We start from the raw sequence: 9,686 nt of genomic DNA on the forward strand, positions 1-9,686 counted from the left end.
CACTTCTCTTTCTAACCCTCCTGGGGCATATAGGAAATTGCTGCCTGCCCTTTAATCTGCCCCTAAAAAGAAAAACAATTAAAATGAAATAAAACCCTGAACTGTAGGTACTTGCTCCCTGCCTTCCCCTCACCCCCATTGCTTTGTGTGCTGTGTACCCAGGCCATAACCTTTCATGCAGCTCTCCGTAAGACAGACTATGTTACCATTAGCATCACATCTTCCACAAGAGTATGCATTCTTTTGCTGTGTATCTAAAATATGTTATTTGGGGAGATTAAGATGTTAAAGATTAACCATTAATAAATTAATGAAAAAAGACAGGAGGCCAGGGGAAAAAAAAAGCAAAATGGAGAAGAAAGAAATAAGCATAAACATCTTGGAGTGGCACTGTAACAGTATGGTTTGTGTGAGGAGCATTGCTGTTTTAAAGGGTTAAGACTGTTACTCCTGCACAGCGCACAGCAACAAATTCGATCAGTTTTTGTTTCCTTTTTCTTGATTCACCTCCCCTCTGCAATTTTTCCCACTGCAATTTGACTTTGGAAGGAAAGGCCCCTTTCCCAAATAGAGAATTAACTTCTGCTTTTTCCACTGTTCCCTCCAATACAAACAACCCTTTCTCTTTTCCTTTTTAACTGATAGCCATAGTAATTTCTGCCATTTCTTCTTCCCTTTCTTGTTATGACCAAGATCATGTTGGGTTCACCTATGTAGTTTTAAACTTGCCAGAGCACAATGAGGCTGTGAATGGTCTCCACCAAGAAGAATGAACCAAGTTCTCTTTGACAACTCATGAACAAAAAATTTGGGGCAAAGAAATAAAATGTCTTCATGTGGACAGTACCTTTAAGGAGGTTTTCCTCTCACAGCAGAAGATCAGAGGCTTTGCTTTTGTATTTTGTGGAAAACATTTTCATCACTCGCTCATGTAAAAACAGCATTGTGCAAGACACAATAAATGCTTCGTTTTTGTGATGTAGTATTTAAGGGCCAGGAAACAAAACAGGAATCAAGAATTCAAGTTACAACTTATCTAAAATAAGAGTGTACGTCATTCAAAACTGCTGATGTCACAAGACAGTCACACAAAAAAGGAATGAAAACCTATATGCATTATTCATCCTCTAACTTTGATCTTAAAAGCTAAGAAACTTGAACAAGGAAAGATAAATGCCTTCTCAAGCTTCTTCTTTTAAAAATCAAATGAGGATGATTCAGGATAAATGATACATAAGAGTTAATATGAAAGAGGGGGAAATTGCAATCACAGTGCTGCACCAAAGTTTCAATGCAAAGGCTTTGCTTTTTGTATTCAATTACAAAGGATTTCTTTTTTAGGTACCAGCATCCTTTTTCATGTATATGTAAAAGATTTTACCTATTAAAATTTCATGTTCAGTATGCATAGCTTTTTTCTTCTACCACCTACACCATGACTTCATGTGAACAATTAGGAAGCTTTCTGAAGCATGGGCTACTACTGGTCATGGGGCAGGAACAGAAGCAGCTGTGGAAATCCTGACCACCAAACCTGGCTCAAACATCAATTTGCTCCAGAGCTCATGCAAGATACGTATACATTCTCCCACTGGGAAAGTATTGATAATTACAGGCACTCTAACTGCATCCTGATTTTACTGAGGCTTAGTTAATTATGCAGGCATTGCCCCAAAAATAGGAGACAAATTGAGAGAGAGGTCCAAAAGCACATGGAGGTTGTCCTGTCTAGATGGGAGATCCACAAAATCCTCTTTGAACACTTTGCACCCCTGAGAGTCTATAATTACTGCCAGTTTTTGCCTAAAGATATGCTCAAAGGCCCCACCATCTTGGTTAGATTACTCATGTCAGCATCTTACATACAGGTAATTGCATTTGGGATTCACAAAGACGGAGCATCAACACAGTTCCTTAAGGGAGGCTCTGAGCAAACCTAACACAGACAGACAACACCTCATTCTTTGGAAATCACAGCACACCAGGCATTTACATGAACAGCGAAGCCAAAGGAAGAGTGCCTTTACATTACAGCATACAGCAGGAGGTTTTGCTTATCTGAACTTCCAAATTGTTACCTCCACACAAGCAGTTAGCACTAATCAGATGATGGAGTGGGGCTAGAAAGGTGGGAGAAAAAGGCTGGGTGGATGCAAGGGAAGGTTGTGAGATGGAGGAAATGGATGGGGAATGAGGTAAACATTTCATTGCCGTGGTATGTAGTAGGAAGGCAGTGCGGACGAGATTTGAAAACTAGTGGGAGGTTTTGGGGTACAAGAAGAAGATGCCTGAGAATTGAACAGAGGCACACTGGAGGTATTCACAGGCTTATGAGCAACCAATATGCACTGCTGTGAGTGCCCAAGCAAGTCACTGCTAATGGTACTTGCCGTCAAGGATGCTCCTGCCAACTGCATCCAGACAAAATACATTTGCAAAAACCAAAGCCAGTGATTAGAGCAGTCAGCAGAAACTAGACTGGCTGCACTTCCTCCTCAGCCCGAGGGAATGCAAACTCATAGCTTTTGGCACCAAGGTAAGTGCCTAAAACACGTGGCTATGTCCTAATGACACTGGGCTGCCATGCAAAGAAGACGGCTAGACTGATGGGGCTGGGAAGAGGCCTGTGCCTGGTGAGGGTACCTACAAGCCTGGAGCCCTGGCCTAGATCCTCGCTCCAAGCAATTTGCCGGTCTATGAACATCACCTGGCAAGACAGCGATTCCAAACACATCAACACCCCTAAGGGCTGGAAAGAGAACGCGGAACTTGCCCACCCCGGTGAGCTCCCTTCTCTCTCTCTCGTAGATAAGACCTTGCAACTTCTTTCTCCACTGTGTCTCGGCTGCAGGAGGAGAGTCGCACAGCCCCTCCTAGTGCAGACAGCACATGTCAGAAACTGGAAAAATGCATTTTATTTTTACCTTGTTGGCAGTGAGAAATTAGAGCTATTCACTGGACTGCACTGAAGCACTCCTTTTCAGTTCCATATATGACGGGAGGGATTCTTTATTCCACAGTAATCCCAGGAGAAAAATTAACTAGATGAGCACAGAATTGCACTAGTTCTGCTCTGGCCTCATGATAATTGTTTTTCAATTCAACAATCTAAGTTAAAGATAAGCATTTGCTTCACATGCAAGACTGCCATTCCCGCTTCATTTGTAATATATGGAGAGGCATTAGCCACATCAAGCATAAGCTTTCATACTCTGGTGTAAAAAATACACATGAGAAAAATCATGTTTAGCTCCAATGCACTGAGAAAAATGTTTAGAGACAACTTACTCAGGAGCAGAGAGTAAAAAATGTTTTGATGATGATTCTTCCTCAGATGCACCCAGTGGACACGTGTACACTGAAGAGCCTACACCGAGTCTGACTTGTACTAAAACTGAGCTGCTCAGGGAGATCTGTGCTCAAAGAAAACGTCTGTTTCTATAATCCCCATCACAGATAGCTATGCCCATACCCTTACTTTCATTTCTTATTTGTTCCATTCACTTCTGTTTATAACCTGAAAGACATATAAATTTATTTCTCTTCAAAGCACATTTATTTGCCCTACAAATGGACCAAAAATATGCAAAGACTACTTTGATTTTTATTATCTCACCTACATAAACATATTGATTTCCTTAACCCTACCAGGACAAAACAGTATTTTCCTTTTATTGCATTCCAGAGGAAGTTGTGCCTTTACTTGGATCTTATTTAACTGCTATTTATCTACATCTCTTGCTTCAAACTCTGTCAGGAACCACCTCTGTTTCTCCAGCACCCTTAATAGTTAGTCTGTAAAGCCCAGTTCTGCTAACTCAAAGATCAACATTGTCATTGCAGATGAGAAAAAAAACTTAACTTCCATGTATTAAAAATAAGGTTGCTTCATGGACATATCATCTTTATGAAGAAAGTATAGATATGAATAAAAAAAGAGGTGTCAAGCATCATCCCTTATTAAAAAAAATGCAACCTTAATGTTTATTTTAAATCTCTTGTCAGAAAGGAAAGTATTATAATGAAATGCTTTAAACAGCCTCTGGCACTTAAACTGGCAATGAGTCAAAGATCAACAAGCCTTTAAGAATGAAAACAACTGGAAATGCTTTAGAAGTGGAGCCATTAAATTATTTTCATTGATTAAATGCCCACTGGTATTACATATATATTGAACACCAACACATATAGTTTGACATTTCCGGATCTGGTAATTTCACGGCTTAAAAAGAGGAAGGTAAATTAAACACCTGTAAATCTGAAATTTAATCTCACTGAGTTAATGATAATTTTGCCACCAAATGAATGTAGGTATTCATTTTAAATATAGGCACCCGAATGAAAAACTTTTAAAAAAAAAAAACTTGTTGATTTAATGCAAAAATGAAATCTATCACAAGAATCGCTAAGGTTGGAAAGGACCTTCAAGATCATCAAGTCCAACCGTTAACCCAACACCACCATGCCCCCTAAACCATGTCCCGAAGCGCCACATCCACACGTTTTTTGAATACTTAAAAATCACTATCACTTAAACCCCAACAACTTCACCCTTATTTCAGCTGTTGTACTCTTTTAATTCTTTACGTTTCTGTTGCTAAACTGAAATGGAAATGACCTAAAAGAGATAAGTTAACAGAAATGGAGTAATTTTAAGTCAGATTTCAAAATCAGTATTTTTTGCCCATCTGTCCTTTAGCACCTTGTCCATTCCAGGTCCCAATCTCCCCTCGCCTCCAAGCCACTAGCAAGATAATACTGACGGTTACTGCAAAGCTGTTAAGATGTACATCTGAATGCCTATTTATCCACTTGCCAAGATCCTGCTACAGCTGTAAGTTGATGCAAATCTGCATTACAATGTAGCTTCACTCTCTTGCCTGTGTGAGAAAGCAGCCACGATATTATTAGTGCTGCTTAAGAGAACGCCAGGCAAATATGATGTAAATGAATGCAGTCGAGCTAGCTATCGCAGCACTGTTAATTTACACCTCTGAAAACAAACACTCATTTGGGCACCTAAAACGAGTGTATATCTACACCTCCATCAAAACTCATTTTCATTTGTTTGTTTTTGGAAGCAGAAACTTGATAACGCAAGATAACTCCACCAGATGTCATGGTGAAAGAATACTATGTAGGTGAGTTTTTTGATTACAATCACCAGAAAATAAAACCGAACGGAGGGGTTTTACTCCATTGTAAGCACAGTTTTAATAAATACAGGTGGCACTGCCAGCCAGCAATAGCTGCTTTTGCTCTAGGTATGTCTTTGTTCCAGCAGCTGGGAGAAGAGCAGTTTTCATGTATAATGAAAGAAATGAACTTAAGAGGCAACACCTGAATATCCTTCAGGAGAATAAACTATAGTAATAGAAAGTGCAAATTTAGAAAGCATTTCTTGGAAAATAAAAGTAGCACTGGAATCTTCTCTTTATCTCAGGTCAATTGACTTATCACAGTGGGAAGGAGATCTGAAAAGGAAATTGCAAGTTCTTAGCAAGTATGATTGAAGGAATTGAGCTAATAGCCAGCAATTAACAGTATAGGTTCCGTAGGGTACTTAAAAATTTAAATGTATGCATATGCCACAACTACAGAATGCCTGAGCTTTGTCTTGTTTGTAAAAAACAAATGGAACAACAGGCGATTTAAATCTCAAACAAAAATGGTAATTTTTTTATCTAGGTTGCTGGGGTTTAAGTTTAAACTTCTTCCATTTAAGATTTCCCTCATTTCAGCATATAATTTAGGTATATAAATTGTATGTGCCTCTCACCTTGCTTTATGCTAGTAATCCTCCCAGTACCAGCAGGATCCTCTATGGTATGTCCTTTCAGATGATATGGTTTCTCACCATATGGAAAGATGTTTTGTGTCACCATGTTGGCAGAATATAAATGACTTTTGAACTCCATTTTTCATTGCCATTTCTTGAAGCCTTTTAGGCTCCCTGGCTCCCTAGTTTATTGTTTCACATGTCAAAAATTAAAAGAAGGACAGTTTTCTGATTTGAGAAGCTGTTTTATCCATACTCCTGAATAATCATGCACTGTATTCAGCAAGCTACAGATACAAATGAGTATGACAACACCTCTAATGAGAAAACAGCTTAACTTGAGAGGGTGAGATAAGCCATCATCTCTCTGAAGAAATGAGACTATATCCCAAAAGCCTTCTTATCCTCTCTAATACAACGCACAACTTTTCTGCATGGATTATTTTCTACAGAATTACAAAAGAAGGTCTCACCTAGACTACTGGTAGTTCCTCTTTCCAACCAAAGAAGGAAGATATTATAGGTTGCAGAAATTTGTCGGTGGATAAAAGGCAAGAAAATTATAGGACAGTGACAAATATAATGAATTTCATTTCCACAAGCTTTTAATTCCTCTGAGGAAGAGAAGAACACAGGTTTTGCATGGTCCTCTTTAACAAACAAATTCATACCCTGCAATGAAGTAGAGTGAGACTAGAGAACGCATTCCAAGCTGAATGCAAACTAGCCTTGCCTCCGAGGCAAGGAAAGGACAGATCCTAGAAAGTACAGCATGGCTGGATGCCCACTGCTCAAGAGACTAACAATTTTAGACTAGTTGATTTTTGTGTTGTTTGAAACTTTTTATACTTACTGTAATTCTCTCATCTTTGTCATCTAGAGGGGTCCCATCTTTTTTCCATGATATAGTGGGTTCTGGGTGACCTCTTGGGGGCTGACATTCCATCACTGCAGGTTCACCCACAGCTACCATTACATCTGATGGATTTTGTCTGAAGTCATCCCGAAGAACTGAAAGAATAAAGAAAATGAAGTAAAAAATTACCCAACAATATACCAATAGCACAGCAAAAGTATTTTGTTTTGGACTTTAATGGTCCCTGTCATTGTACTTTATATTAATGAACAATTCAGTTTTGAATTTTGTTTGGCAGCTGGGGATTGTCTCTGGTACTTCCATACAGTAAGACAGAAAACTCATGTACAACTCATTTAACTTCCAACATATGAGCAAAGTGACTAACACTGACAGAGGTGAAAGGCTGACACAGACATAGGACTGTCTGCACAGAAGAGCTGCCTCACTGGAAGTACTTGGTGTAGTGTCTGCCTAGCGTGTGAGCACAGGAATCCTATCACAACTGAAGAAGGCACAGTGTCTTCTTGCCCAGCTAGAAAGTCACTTTGGGAGAAGCATGAGAGAGATTACTTTCTGCCTCTCTTTTTCTGAGACCTAAGGTCAGCCTGCCAATAACTCAAAGTTTTATGGTTAAAGATTGGCTACTGGCCGTAGGAATTGCACCCATCCCTAAATTAATGGCAAAAATGCACAAACTAACTAAACTTCCCAGTACTTTGATGACATTTATAAGACACCAAACATTTGTGCCGCCTTAGCCAAACCTATCTTTGCAATTTGGCTTGTGTCTTTTTCAAGAAAAAAAACCTACAAAATCTTTCCTGATCTATGGCAGTCATACCTTAGCCTGAGCCAGGACCACATCCTTCATTTGGAAGAAGAAATCAACTTTACTAACTTTTCATAGAAAGAAACATTTTTATTGTGGCTTCATTAGTAGAATTTGTTCTTTCTCCTCATTTGGCCAAAACCAGGCACAGGAAACTCTAGTTCCCTCCAATCACCCACCCACTATGGATTTTATCAATAACTGTGTGATTATTTTTCTTTTTGGGAGAGGAGAGACATCATACTGTGCTCAGCGGACCACTACAGAGGGACACGGTTTAACAGAAGAATGGCATCCCTAAGTCTTGCCAAGTAAGTGGCATTAGATTTAATCTAAAAATAAATAACTCAAATGATAACAAATATAACATTCTAGTCCTCTCCACTGCTCTTACTCCCATCCACACTGAACAAAAGATATTGTAATGGAAAAGTACATTACAACCAAAGGACTCTCAGCTTTTTTGGCAAAGCTATCTGTCACTCTTCCTACCTGTAACTACCTTGTGTCAACAGGAAATAGTATCAAGAATCTCCAGAAAAAAATATATTCCCTAAGCCATGGACCACAGATATATGAACATTCACTGCTGAATAGTGGTTTGGTAGTTAACGCTGCTTCAGAGAGAGGTGCAATTTATCGTTAGATATTAAGGAATGTGGCTGTGCTTACAGATTGGCAGGTACAGCACTGCCACCAAACCATTTCTCTCTGTAAGGTCTTTTATGCTGTTAAGATCTTTTAAAATGTTATGAGGGAAGATGGGTCATCTGCTTTGGGAGAGAGGTATATACCCTTCTCACACCTACTTTCTGCAATGCTATATAATCTAAAATGAAGTGAGGTAGCAAAAATGACTTTGTAGTTCTTCATTTTGGAGGATTATTGGCAAATAGACCTGTCAACAATAAGTAGGACTATCTTCTATTTTTAATTCTCAAGTACATCTACCTTATATTCTGATCCCCTACCATTCAGTAGCTACAGTCACAGGTCTATGTGTCCAACTTGGCTCATTATAATATAATATACAACAGGGAAAGTTCCAGATTGATATATAAGTGTAGAGAATCAAAAGCAACAAACACAAAATATTCTACCACTGTTCTAGAAACAGGATATAATTTCTGGAAGTACCAAAGAACATCAGTGTACCAACAAGACTGAAGTATATTGCAGATCTCACCAGACATCATCTGAATTTACCAATCCCCTTCCACACTGAAGCACTCACATTTCAAATATTTCAGTTTAACTATTGATGTTTCTGGATGCCCTGGAATCGGGAGATACTGATGCACTGAAAAAGGATAATCAAGGATGAAATGTCTCTACCACTTCAACAATACAAACTAATAGAACAGAATGACAGGACTTAATGAAGAAAGAATAGAATAATTTAGGTTGGAAGGGACCTCTGGAGGTCATTGAGTCTACAACAATGAGATGCTATTGGATGAACATGTTCTCTTGGATGAACTAGGTCTCTCAAACAAACCTAGCCTAGAAAGTTTATTTAAAAAAAAACCCAAACCCACATACCTATTCCTTGGTGTACAAAAACCTGAGAAAGTATGTTCCATCTAAGAACAAAGAATTTCTCTCTCTAAAAAGCAAAACACATGGATATTTTCCTTCTATGGTCTAGGGAAAATTGAAAATGTTTTCAGCTACAAAATTAATTCAGGTCACATCTAGTGGAAATAATATGTTTTCAGAAAAGGGAATGATGTTACTTTTAGTTCTTCACAAAGGTATGTCAAAAGACCCATCCTCTAGCTTCCCTTCTGCTTCCAACAAAACTTTATTAAGTTTAACCTGCATTCTCTTATAGGTTCCTTACTACATTCCCCTAAATATTGATGCATCAAAATTGGATACATCAAATTATTTTGTTTATGGGAGTGTTAAAATACTACTCGCATACACTGAAAACCTTATATATACTTATTCTGTTTATACTGAATATGGCATGAATAACCAGATGCAACTTCTTGTGTTCCCAGATAGCCCTCAAGCCATTCAGATACAGTAAATCATGTAGCGTAAGTGGTTACGCTGACACCAGTTCTGCAGAAGTTAAAGATTTTTTTTTTTCCTATTTACTTTAATAGAGACTTGATCTGGCTTGGAGTCACTGGTCATATTATTACTTCTTTTTTTCACTTCTCCAAATTAAAGAACATAATAGAAGAAGAAACAGAAGCTGCATCAAGTTA

General features: G+C 38.5%; 1 protein-coding gene across 1 annotated transcript in view; it reads right to left on the reverse strand.

Annotated features, from left to right (window-relative positions):
* ROBO1 (roundabout, axon guidance receptor, homolog 1 (Drosophila)) overlaps positions 1-6,790 on the reverse strand; it is a gene marked incomplete at both ends in the record, with an annotated part of 99,831 nt that extends 93,041 nt beyond the window's left edge. Inside the window, one exon of the mRNA XM_010286794.1 lies at positions 6,633-6,790. Within this exon, the coding sequence (XP_010285096.1) occupies positions 6,633-6,790 (158 nt within the window). The remainder of the gene's footprint in view (positions 1-6,632) is intronic.
* Between the last annotated feature and the right edge of the window lie 2,896 nt (positions 6,791-9,686).

The sequence above is a fragment of the Phaethon lepturus genome, unplaced genomic scaffold (genome assembly GCF_000687285.1).
Source record: "Phaethon lepturus isolate BGI_N335 unplaced genomic scaffold, ASM68728v1 scaffold12075, whole genome shotgun sequence".
NCBI lineage: Eukaryota > Metazoa > Chordata > Aves > Phaethontiformes > Phaethontidae > Phaethon > Phaethon lepturus.